Source organism: Myotis yumanensis, unplaced genomic scaffold (assembly GCF_028538775.1).
Source record: "Myotis yumanensis isolate MYYU_CA2020_CCGP unplaced genomic scaffold, mMyoYum1.0.hap1 SCAF_3, whole genome shotgun sequence".
Classification (NCBI taxonomy): domain Eukaryota; kingdom Metazoa; phylum Chordata; class Mammalia; order Chiroptera; family Vespertilionidae; genus Myotis; species Myotis yumanensis.
The window spans coordinates 113,129,209-113,142,455 of NW_027223754.1; the positions used below are offsets into that span (position 1 = coordinate 113,129,209).

Sequence of the window (13,247 nt, forward strand, 5' to 3'; positions counted from 1 at the left end):
TCAGTCTTTGTCCAGTCCCAGCATGGCCAGGAGTGGGTCATGACCTGGAAGGGCAGCCCCTCCATGCAGGGGCGCAGAGGGCCCACCACTTTTCCAGGGGCAGTCACTTTTCCAGTGACCGCTTTGACCGCACACCGGGCAGGGCTTGGTTGGAGCCCGGGGCTGGGGGCACTGCTTTGCTCAGTGGCCTTTATTTCCACATTTGAAGCATTCTCTGGGTGGCGTTTGTCCTTGCACCCCCACCAAGCACAGCCCCCTTGGGGCCATGGGCAGCTGCTGTCGGCCGCAGAGCCACAACCAGGACTTGAATTTGCAGGTCAACCTTCTGTCGAAGCCGGGCCTCTCGATATAACTCTGCCTGCTCCTCACAGGCATTAAAAACTTTAAAGGCCATGTTCACTGGATCTTGGACCAGGATCTGAGGGCCATTCTCAGCCTTTTTTAACTTTTTTCCCCGAATATCTGGGGCCAACTGCAAAATGAAGTGGGTGGCTAGGAGCTGGAAGGAGAGAATGGGACGTGGACTCGGACTATGCCCTCAGTTTCTGCTGCCTCCCTCAGGGGTAGAATGAATGCAGAAATGGAAGAGGCTGTTGAGGAAGGCAGTCTTTGGGTGGCCTGAGAATGAGTGTTAGTTGGGAAAGGCTGTTTTGGAGCTCACATTCTCAGGATTTGGGCTCTCGGGGATAAGGGAGAAGGTGGCTACTGGTTAAGGGTCTGAAGAGAAAGAGCCAAGGCATTTTTTCAATTTGAGGAAGATCAGAAAGTGAGAGAGAATGGCTACTCAGATAATATCCTTCTCAGCTGCAACCTCTCGCAAAGGGAACTGGCCGGCCACCTGTGAATTCAATTGCTGGCAGTCATGGGGGCAGAGATTTGGCAGAGCGCACAGGGGAAGGCGAGCAGTTAGAATTCTCAGAGGGTACAGCGTAGGGCACAGGTTTCTATGGCAGGGTTGTAAGGGTGGTGGGGGGCAGGGGGAGCGGGAGCAGGAGAGGTGGAGATGAATGATCCTGGGCAGGCCCAGGAGAGGTATCGGAATTTCTTGAGGAACATGGTGAGGCTGGCAGAGAAGGACCCCAGCCGCTTTTCAATCGCCCTCAGATGCCGCAACCTCCGGGTGAGGGGCGGGGGAGGGGCGCCTGCAAACGCGTGTGTTTACTGACCAGGGAAGCAGGCGGGGGGGGGGGGGGGGGGGGGGGGGGTTGCCTGGCGAGTTGAGCTTGCAGTGGTCCTGGCAGTGGGCGGAAGAGGGGGGAGGTCAGCAGGTACAGGAGAAGGCGTTGCCAGAGGCGGGGTAGTGGAGGGAGGAGGAGAGGGTGGGGACAATGAGGCAGGAGGGACTTTGGGGGAAGGGACGGGGATGCAGACAGACAGAGAGAGACTTGGGCATATTTCCCGGTTCATCGGCAGAAATTACTGAGTTCGGTACGGACGGTAAAGTCAAATTTTCCGTTTTCATACTAAGGCCATGCTACGTTACAGAAATAAATGAGGCATTTAGGACGCAGGTCCAGGGCAGTCCTAGTGTTTAGCCAGGTTGGCGGGCAGGCACCCTAGAGGTGTGCTCAGATCAGGTTTGGAATTTCGATTCCCCATGCTCGATACCTGAGGCCAGTAGCCGAGGCCAAAGGGCCAGCGTCCCAGAGGTTTGGCTAGGGCTACAGACGGACGGAGGAACGGGGAAGGATAGGGACATCTCCGCTATCTTCCAGGGTCCGGAGGAGCCCTTCCTGGAAGGATCCGGAGAGCAGAGCAATCTCTGACATGGCTGCGTTTTACAGACAGACGCCGAAGGGCGACCTCAGGGATCAACATGGGGTGGGACTTACCACTAATGTTGCCAAACTGGGAAAGCTGCCAAGCCGAGGAAAGAGAACTGCTAAGCTGAGGAAATGTGGACCTGAGGGGTCCTGAGCCACGAGGAGGGAGAGGAGGGCACCCCGAGCCGTGGAGGGATGGCCAAATGGGGTGCTCGCACCACCCAGGTTTCGGCACGAAATGTAAAGTTAGTGAAGCAGGAAAACAAAGAGATTTGAGTCAGCCAGACAAGAAAGAAAAGGAAAGGTTTAATCTGCGTCCCCAGGCGAAATCCATGAGCCCCAAAGTCAGGGCCAGTGAATTCACACCAACAGGGGAGGGGGGCTCCTTTTTATATAGGTGTTTAATGAGGGGCGGAGGGCATGAGCTGAGGAAGTTCCCACCACGGGGGTCATCGCGGTATTCAGCTGAGGAAGTTCCCACCGTGGGGGTCCGCATGTTGACCTAACAAGTTCTTATACTTTTCTGTTTACAGTATATTTTGCCACATTTTTCACTTTTTTGTGTTTTTTTTGTTGGTGATTCCACTGTTTAAAATGACTCCCAAGTGTAGTGCTAAAGTGCTGTCCAGTGTTTCTAAGTGTGAGGTGTGACGTGCCTGATAGAGAAAATACAGAAAAAAGTTAGACAAGCTTTGTTCACACCAGGTACAGTGCTATTGGGTTTGTGTCAATGTTAATGAACAACATATACATTAATCTCACCCCCTCCCCCACAATCTTACCTTATCTGTGGTTTCACTTTCTGTGGTTACCTATGGTCCAAAATTATTAAATAACATTTCCAGAATTAAAGTTTATACTTTTTAAATTGCATGCTGTTCTGAGTAGCTTGATGAAATCTTGCACCATCCCACTCCATCCTGATCAGAACATCAATCCTCTCTTTGTCCAGTGTTTCCATGCCCCACCCATCAGTCACTTAGTAGTCATCTCAGTTATCAGATCAACTGTCTTGGTATCGCAGTGTTTATGTTAGAGGAAACTTTTATTTAATACTAGAGGCCTGGTGCATGAAATTCATGCGGGGGGGGGGGGGTTTCCCTCAGCCCAACCTGCACCCTCTCCAATCCAGGACCCCTCTTGCAATCTGGGACCTCTGGCTGCTAACTGCTCACCTGCCTGCCTGCCTGATAAACCCTAACCACTCGCCAGCCTGCCTGATTGCCCCTAACTGCCTCTGCTTGCCAGCCTGATCACCCCCTAAATGATCCCCTGCTGGCCTGGTCTCCCCCTAACTACCCCCCTCCCAGCCTGGTAGCCCCCTAACTGTCCGGAAGTCAGGCGTTCAGAAGATGTCTGGTCAACCCGGTCTAATTAGCATATTACCTTTTTATTAGTATAGACTAGAGGCCTGGTGCACAAAAATTTGTGCACTTGGGGGGGGGGGGGCGGGTCCCTCAGCCCGGCCTGTGTCCTCTCATAGTCTGAGACCCCTTGGGGGATGACCACCTGCTGGCTTAGGCCTGCTCACCAGGGGATTGGGCCTAAGCTGGCAGTCAGACATCCCTCTGGCAGCCTGGGAGCACTCGGGGGATGTCCACTTGCCAGCGGGGAGCAGGCCTAAGCTGCACTCGGACATCCTTAGCGCTGCTGAGGCTGGAGAGGCTCCCACCACCACCACTGTACTGACAGCTGGCAGCCTGGCTTGTGGCTGAGCAGAGCTCCCCCTGTGGGAGTGCACTGACCACTGGGGGCAGCTCCTGCATTGAGCGTCTGCCTCCTGGTGGTCAGTGTGTGTCATAGTGACCAGTCACTCCCAGTCATTCTTCTGTTAGGGTCAATTTGCATATTACCTTTTTATTATATAGGATAGAGGCCTGGTGCATGGGTGGGGGCTGGCTGGTTTGCCCTGAAGGGTATCCTGGGTCAGGGTGGGGGTCCTGCTGGGGTGTCTGGCCAGCCTGGGTGAGGGGCTGATGGCTGTTTTCAGGCTGGCCAAGCCCCCCAGCAGGGACCCTCACCCTATGAGGGTGTGGCCATCCTGGGTGAGGGGCTGATGGCTGTTTGCAGGCTGGCCACAGCCCCCAGCCACCCAAGCTCCCAGTGGAGGCTGGCTAGAAGCAGATATCTGGGATTTATTTTTCTTCTATAATTGAAACTTTGTTGCCTTTTGCAGAGGCCACAGCCTGCCAGGGCAGGCGGGAAGCTTGGTTTCCTCCATTGCCAAGGCAACCAAACCTCCTGCTTGCTCCAGCTCCGTGGCTGCTGGCCACCATCTTGGTTGGGTTAATTTGCATATAGTCACTCTGATCGGCTGGTGGGCGTGGCTTGGGCATAGCCAAGGTATGGTCAATTAGCATCTTTGTCTTTTACTAGTGTAGACTAGAGGCCCAGTGCACAAAAATTTGTGCACTCGGGGGGGGGGGGGAGGGGGGTCCCTCAGCCCGGCCTGTACCCACTCACAGTCTGGGACCCCTCGGGAGATAACGACCTGCTGGCTTAGGTCTGCTCCCAGGTGGCAGAGGGCACGATCAATCCCTAGGTGCAGCCCCTGGTCGGGCTTAGAGCAGGGCCGATTGGGGAGTTGGGGCGCCACCCCCTGTCATGCACAGAGCAGGGAAGATCGGGGGGTTGTGATGCCACCCTCAGTCACACTCAGGGTGGGGCCGATTGGGGGGTTGGGGCACCGCCCCCTGTCACACTCAAGGCAGGGTCGATGGGGAGGTTGCGGCACCACCCCGTCATGCAGAGAGCAGGGCCAATCAGGGGGTTGGGGTGCTGCCCCCTGTCACTCACAGAGCAGGGCCCATCAGGGGGGTTGGGGCTCCATACCCTGTCACACACAGAGCAGGGTCTATCAGGGGGTTGGGGAGCTCCCCCCTGTCACACTCAGGGCAGGGCCAAAGGGGAGGTTATGGCTCTACCCCGGTACACACAGAGCAAGGCCCGTGGAGGGGGGTTGGGGCACCACCCTCTATCACCCACAGAGCAGGGCCGATCAGGGGGTTGGGGCGCCACACCCTGTCACACACAAAGCCGCAGGGTAGTCAGGGGATTGGGGAGCTCCCCCCTATCAGGCACAGAGCAGGGCTGATCAGGGGGTAGGGGCGCCTTTCCCTGTCATGAACAGAGCAGGGCAGATAGGGAGGTTGTGGCCCCGCCCCCTGTCACACACAGAGCCGCAGGGCGATCAGGGGGTTTGGGCGCTGCCCCCTGTCAGGCTGATCCTGTGCCGGGAGGCCTCGCGGCTCCATTGATCCCAGTGCTGGGAGGCATATTACCCTTTTACTACATAGAATAGAGGCCTGGTGGGGGCCGGCTGGTTTGCCCTGAAGGGTGTCCTGGATCAGGGTGGGGGTCCCCACTTGGGTGCCTGGCTAGTCTGGCTGAGCGGCTGAGGGCTGTTTTCAGGCTGGCGGGTGACTGAAGCTCCCAACTGCTCCTTTTTTTCTTTTTCTTTTTTTCTATTCTGGGCCAGCTTTAGCTCTGAGGCCTCGCTGCTGAAAGCAGGTTTCTGGCCTTTACCTTCTGTATTTGATACAATGTTGTGGTCCGGCTGGCTGAAGCCTGGCTGACTAACGCAGGTTTCTGGGGTTTTGTTTAGCTTCTATATTTGCAAATAGTTGTTTAGAGTTGCAGCTGAGAGGCCGGCAAGTCAGGCGGGGAACGTTGGAGTCTGCCATCACTGGAGCAAGCAAGCCTCCCTGTTCGCTTCAGTGCATGGCTGCCGGCTGCCATCTTGGCTGACAGTTAATTTGCATAAGGATATGCTGATTAGCCAATGGAAGGGTAGCGGTCGTACGCTAATTACCATGTTTCTGTTTTATTAGTGTAGATGACCCCAAAGTGCAAAAGCAGTGATGGTGCAATTCAGAAGTGCTAGAGAAGCCATAAACTTTATCATAGGTTGTATGTATAGGAAAAAAGTCCATATAGAGGTTGGTACTATCTGTAGCTTGGGAAGGAACCACTGTATTCCATAAGGTCTCTTTAAACAGAAACACACAACAAGCTTATTTGTTGATAAGTTGACAAAAATGTTGACTAGAGGCTCACTAAAACCTTCTATTTCCCCTAGGGGCAATGGTTCAGCATTAACGGCGAATTTAACAGAACTACCACAAAAAACAAGAACTGACTATACACATCTCCTATTACCACCTAATATTATAAAAGTATCTCCTTGTTTAGAAGGTAAAACTCCTGCCCTAACTGGTTTGGGTCAGTGGATAGAGCATCGGCCTGCGGACTGAAAGCTCCCAGGTTCAATTCTAGTCAAGGGTGTGTACCTTGGTTGTGGGCATATCCCCAGTGGGAGGTGTGCAGGAGGCAGCTGATCAATGTTTCTCTCTCATTGATGTTTCTAACTCTCTCTCTCTCTCTCCCTCTCTCTCTCTCCCTTCCTCTCTGTAAAAAATCAATAAAATATATTTAAAAAAAAATTTTTTTAAAAGGTGTAACTCAGGGGTCCTCAAACTACGGCCTGTGGGCCACATGCAAATACAAATATTGTGTTCCTGTTTTGTTTTTTTACTTCAAAATAAGATATGTGCAGTGTGCATAGGAATTTGTTCATAGTTTTTTTAAAACTATAGTCCAGCCCTCCAATGGTCTGAGGGACAGTGAACTGGCCCCCTATTTAAAAAGTTTGAGGACCCCTGGTGTAACTCCTAAAGGGCAAAAAAATTTTTTAACTTACTTTTTTTTTTTTTTTAAACTACCTTATCTCTAAGGTTAGAACAGTGCATTACCACTAAGCAGAAATCTAAAAATCCTTGAATGAACAATAACAACTAAAGGATGGATAGGCAGTTCCTCAGAAAATCTCAATTGGCCAATAAATTTATATAAAATATCCAATCTTGCTAGTAATCATGAAAGTGTAAACAAACACAGCTAAGAGTTTTCCTCCACCAATGCTACTACCTCGTGTTGGTGAGAGTTTAGGAACATTTTGTTCTTGACAAGGCTAGTGTATTATAAACTGTAGGAGTGGCTATAGAGTTAAGCCTCAGATTGACCTGTGGCAGAGCCACAAACACGTCCAAGCTTAGAGGAAAGAGCCCTCTTAGCACAATTAAGCTTGACCTTATGGCCACCCCCCAGATCCTTCCTGGGTAGCTAATGGCCTGTGGGAGATGCAGCAAGTGCTGCCAAAACAAGTGAAACTCATAAGAACATTGTAACTATGGTGACCACTACCTTGTTTTACTCTGACTATAAAATAAAGCCTCAGCTTACTGGCTGGATCCTTCTCTGTGGCCTCAGCCAGGCACAGGAGACCCACAGAGCCCCAGCTATATTCTCTTTGTCTTTTCTTTAATCCTTCACCACCCTCCCCCACCCCCCATCAGGCTCACTGAATCCTTGGCTGTGCTGGTCCGACACAATAAACACTATTTAAAACATAGTAAGTTTTTCTAAGACAAATATAAATATTAAACTAATAAGAGTTAACAAGCATTCAACAACTCTCAAGGAGAACCAAAGGTAAAACCTTCAGGAGCTTAAGTTTTAAAGTCAATTTGTAATTATTAAGAATTTTTAAAAGTACATATCCTTTGACCCAGCAATTCCACTCCCAGGAAATAAGACCTGCATCTGTGCAAAAATTTATCAACAAGAATAATCCCTGTAGTGCAACTAACAATAATAAAACATTACAAATGACCTCAACATCTAAAGATTGGTGAAAAAAGAAAACAAATACAAAAAAATAAAATCGTAATATTACATGGCTATCCAAAAATTGTCAAAAACTGTAAGATGGAAAAAAGGCTCACTAAACATTAAGTAAAAATAGATCAAATAGAATCCCACTTTTATTTCTTACAGTCCATATGCATAAAAATATGAAAATGTTTGTAGTTATTACCAAGTATGAAGATGGATGATCTAAAGTGTTGGTATTACTGTATTTTCCCTTCCAATAAACATACATTATTTTTGTAATCTATACTAATAACAGACTAGGACTGTCACCACCAGACAGATGACCGGTCCAGGCAGGAGCTCTGGACCCATCGCCAGGCACGGGAAAGCGGAGTCTGGGTGGGAGCTCCACGCATGTGCACTGGGCCCACCGCCAGGCGTGGGAAAGCAGAATCTGGGCGGGAGCAGCCCAAGCGCGTGTGGCCGGACAGCCTCGTGGGCCATGCAGATGGACAGACTGTGTTGGATGGCGCCGGTGGGCTGCACAGAGGGCTGCAGAGGTACGCAGCTGTTAGGACACTGGCCCACAGGGTCAGCAAGGCTGGGGTGCCAGGTAGGCCCCAGGTCCTCGGGCGCTGCTGGGAGAGCGTGGCTGTCCAGAGTGGGAGAAAAAGCCCTTCTTTCCGGAAGAACTCGGATGGTTTAAATGTGCATAAACTGCGGCGGTACTGACATGGCTGTCAGTTCCCCAAGCTGCCTGTCAGTGCCCAACCACAGGCTTCACTATGGGGGATAGGCCCGGACGTGGGCCAGGCGTGGCCGTGGCAGTCGGACTCACCCCCGGCATTGCCTCAGCATCATGACTTCACGACATCACCCACAAGTGGCCATTGCTACTGGTCTGTGGGCCCCTGTGAGCCAGCACCGTGCGTGCTGGGGGCAGCATTGTGTTTCTGTTGAAAGGACCCCGTATGTGATGGGTGCTGTTTATTCCTTAAGGTTGAAATGGGGCAGCCTGAACTTGCTTACGATGCAATCTTTTCTCCGTATTTTACTGCAGTCTTCTTGGGCTCAGGGAATAAGCAGCCACTGGAGCACCAGCTTGGCCATCCCACACAGCCAGACGCCACCAGGAAGCACAGAAATGCCAAAGCCCCAATGGAACCCGTCGCGAAACAGACCCCAGTTCACATACTGGAGCGGAAACAAGAAAAGTGGCACCTGTTGTCCTCAGCTGGGACTGTGCCTGCGGGTCTGTCTGTAGGGTTCCTGCACCCTGGCCATGGCCCAATGGCTGAGGAAGCTCTGCAAGCCTTGATTCTGGAGTTACAGATCTTAGCAAGTAGGCAGGTGCACAAAGGTGGAATTGAAAATAGCAAGGTTAGACTGTGTGTGTGCATTTATACACATATGTCCATTTCCTCCAGTCTTTTTCTGAGCTGTTTGAGAGCATGCTCTACACATGAGTGGCTGCCCGGATACTCCCGTGTATTTCCCAAAAGCAGACACTCCTACATGACAATTCTTTACCCAACCATGTGAAGAAATCTCCATTCAAATGGTATTAAGGTTCAATCCACAGACCCCATTTGAATTCTGACAACTGTGTCAACAATGTTCCTCACTCCCCACCCCCAGGATCCCATCCACCTAGGATGGGACCTACCATTCCTGTCCCTGACAGTTTTTCAGTTTAATTAAAAATCAGACTTTTGCCCTAACTGGTTTGGCTCAGTGGATAGAGCGTCAGCCTGCGGACTGAAGGGTCCTAGGTTCAATTCTGGTCAAGGGCATATACCTTGGTTGCGGGCACATCCTCGGTAGGGAGTGTGCAGGAGGCAGCTGAATTGATGTTTCTCTCTCATCGATGTTTCTCTCTATCCCTTTCCCTTTCTCTCTGTAAAAAATCAGTAAAATATATTTTTAAAAAATCATAGACTTTTGCCCTTAAAAAAAATTAATAAAAGACCCACTGGCACTCCCAAGTTAGGAGCCAGCAGTCCTGGATTGTGAGAGGGATGTCCGGACATCCCCTGAGGGTTCCCAGATTGGAGAGGGTGCAGGCCTGGCTGAGGGACAACCCGCACCCCCCCTCCCCCTGTGCATGAATCTCATGCACCAGGCCACTAGTTTAAAAAATAAAAGGAGAGGGAGGTTTGGGAGTAAATTTGACAAATCAATTATAAAATATTGAATCCCTGGTAAAGTATTTTACTCCAAGATTGCCATCCTTAAACCTTAGTAACTACTGCTACCAAGACACTGCAGTAGCAGTGCTGCTGGGCATCACAACTTTCAAGGAGGTTCGAAAGGGGGGGAACTACATTGGCAAGGTTAGCACTTTCAACTGCTGTAGTAACCACACTTCCCAGTCTTAGCTCTACAACTTTCTGTGCTGTCTCCTTATCTGTTAAATGTGATATATGTATCTTGCTCATAGGAATGTCAAGGTTTAAATGAATTGTTTCATAAATAACAGAACCTGATACATAGCAAGCTTTGTAAGCACTAGTTATTTTCTCCAAAACTGAATTGTTGGATGGTGCCCTACTTGGTTACAGAAATAAATTTCCTTGGAGAGAAAGATGTAAACTCTTAGGATAACGTAAACTCTTTGCCCATCAATGCAAAAATAGATTACTTTTTCCTATTATAGGTCATTTATTGATTACTACCATTACTTAAAGTTCTAGTAACAGGTTTCCTGCCATCCTTTGTAAGGAGACTAGTTGTATGGGGGAAGTTTACATTCCACTCTTATACAAGACCACAGAACCATTAACAAAACAGTCACGTAATCATATATATATACAGTGACTTAAGTTTATATAAACTAGTTTTTCCTGAGAAATGTAGAAACTTAATGTACCCAAACTATACTAATTGCCAGAAACTAGACACTTTTCATTTTTAGCGTTTTGAAATCCTCATTGTCTTATAAATACAAAATGAAATTGACAAGGAGAATAGATTTCTGGTCATTTTAATTTGTAAAACAAATTACAAGCTTTATGGGCAGAACTGAAGGTAAAACCTTCAGCTGCTTACATTTTGTTCATGACAAGGCCAGTGTATAAACACTACTCAAGAACATAATAAGTTTTTCCAAGACAATAATAAATATTAAAGAGTTAATAAACATTCAACAACTCTCAAACAGATAGTCATCAAAAAAAGGCAAGTCTAATGTGTCATTTGCTAAAGAATTTAATGCTGAAGTGGAAAAAAACTCATCAAAAACATCAGTCTTCAGGGAACTTTCCAAGTTCAATGTTTTATCACACTCATTATTTGTTAGTGGGTCTGGCTGAACTTGGCACAGATTTTTCTTGGCAGGGCTGCAATAATTATGGTCCTGTCTCAAGAGTGTGTTTGGGGGAATACCATTTAATTCACTAGGTACTGGTGCTGGGATATGGTTATCTCCCACTTCTAAATATCTAAAGTCAGCCTCCCTATTTTCTGAGAGTTCTGAACAAACAGTTGTAGGAGACAATAATTCTGCTAAAATTTCTTCATGAGTTTGACCACTATATGGAGAAACACTAGCAACAGTGGTTCTTCCAGATTTATTATCAGCAATATCAATTTGATATTGCAGTTCTTTTAACACATCTTCTATTGACTGGCCATCATTTGGAGACCCATGGCCATCATTTGGAGACCCACAATGAGAAACGTGCTCTAAATTTTCACTTGGAAGTTTTCCATGTTGGGGGGAAGACATAAGAGCAGCTAATTTCTTCTTTTTTGCCTTAAGTTTTTTAAGAAGTTTTAGACGAAGTTTATGAATCTGACCCTCAACGGAGTCTTCATGGTTTGCTAAAGAAACACCATTTTCGTTTCCACCAGATCTGTGGTTGAGGTGAACCCCATATGAGGCATTCTCATGTTTCTTCAAAACTTCCAGGTCAGCATTAACATCAGCATGTGGAGGAGCCATGCTACCTGATGATGGAAGACTTGGTGGAGGGTTACTGGCTGGAGAAGGCTTACTTGCACACCTACGAGGTTTCTTGGGTGCCCGGTGAGCCTTCTGCTTCACCCCTTTAGTTTTATAGCCACCAAAATTACGTGCCCCCTTAACCGAATGCTGCAAGTCAGTTATAGCGTTAATATTATGAGCTGAAACACAAGGTGGCAAAAAAGAACCACCCTTGCTTAATAAGCCTTTAACCCAACTTCCCATAAATGGTTTCTTCAGATTTTCTTTCAGAGATGGGTTCTGTGATGACTCAGCTATGGTTTGAGAAAATTTTCTCTCCAAATTAGATACCTGGGGTGTAATGTGTTGTTCTATTTTTAATTTCTCGGTTTTTGGTGAAAGAAAATGGTTGAACGAAACATCCTTCTCTAGGGCAACTGTACCTTCGATTTCTACTGACTTTACTCCCTGTATAGGACCAGTAGCATGAATATTAGTCACAGAGTTAGTAATTATAGTATTTTCTGAATTTGGCTGTACTGATTGCATATTTGTACTTACAATCGGAGAAGGAAAGCTTAAGTCTACAAATTGGTCTTGGGTAAACTTTTCCTTACATGGAGCTGATACTAAAGAAGCCATTAGTGACTCTTGCTGTTGCAAAGTATTTGTTTTGATGACCACTCCATTTTCTGCCACAGGTATATTTTCTAATAGGAAACCTTCAGAGTTAACCTGTACTTTTTCAAGTGTCAAAGGTATAATATCATTGCCAATCAAACCTTTTGGAACTGAAAGTAAATGAGGCTGATGAGCTACAGCTTTATCCTGGGAAAGAGTATTAGTAGTAACTGATGTATTTGAGGGGTACGTTTCTGAAGGTATTTCAGCTGAGGAAGCATCACCCATAAAACGCAATGCTGGAGGTGGCTGTTTCTCATCACTGAAAGCATGTTGATCATTAGTCTTTTGAAGTGAAAGACAGGCAGATGCTTTATCTGTCATTTGGGCTGTTTTTCTTTCCCAAATAACAATATGTATCTCTGAAGCAGGAACTTCAAATTTCTTAAACCTTTTACAACATGGGCCTTTTAGGTCATCACATTCCAGCCAACTTCCTGGGGAATGAGGGAGAAAGTGAAAGAGATCAAACATTTAAAACCACCACCCTAGGTTAACTTTCTTCTGGCCACTGAAACTGCTATATCATTGAATATCCACTGAAGAGAATAATAGAAATCATGACCATATCCTCATGTCACCATTATTCTCTGCCAAATCTTAAAGTCCTTACTGGATAATGAAAGTTATGGACTAACATCCAGAAATTTGAGAAAGAATTTTTACTCTTTCTTGAAATGCAAAAGTCAAGATAGACAAATATTTAACTTTTGGAACTTAGAATACAGTGTCACCTAATTTATCCAACAACATCAGAAAACAGATTTTTCCCATATATATGAGTCCTCAAGATAAATGAAGCTGCTACCTCAAGTACCAACATTTGTTCCAATTTTTATTTTCTCTTTTATTTTTTGGTTAAAAAAATAAAGCTTAGGAAGTTAGGTGTCTACTTTTTATTTCTGAACCTAAGTTTTCTCATTTGTTAAGAGGGAATGGGATGATGAATACAAGAGAAGAGGTTAACCCCTTCAACACACAAATCCACCCCAAACAAAACCATTCACCAAGTTTATGTGAATACTAATACACCCTCATAAACTACCTGAACACACTGCTTCGCAATCTATACCCATTAAAACTTTGAGAATCTTTTGTTTGCCTTGGTCAGTGGTTCCCCACCACATGTGCACATAAGAAACACCTGATTAATATTTGGGCCCAATCCCGAGACAGATCATTGGTCTAGGGCAGTGGTCGGCAAACTCATTAGTCAATAGAGCCAA

General features: G+C 47.2%; 1 protein-coding gene across 4 annotated transcripts in view; it reads right to left on the minus strand.

Moving 5' to 3' along the window:
- Positions 1-10,383: 10,383 nt before the first annotated feature.
- Positions 10,384-13,247, minus strand: part of USPL1 (ubiquitin specific peptidase like 1) — a 32,650-nt gene continuing 29,786 nt past the window's right edge. For all 4 annotated transcript variants that reach the window (XM_070409388.1, XM_070409386.1, XM_070409387.1 and 1 more), the window contains one exon: positions 10,384-12,458. In XM_070409388.1, coding sequence (XP_070265489.1) covers positions 10,558-12,458 — 1,901 coding nt within the window. In that variant the 3' untranslated portion in view covers positions 10,384-10,557. The remainder of the gene's footprint in view (positions 12,459-13,247) is intronic.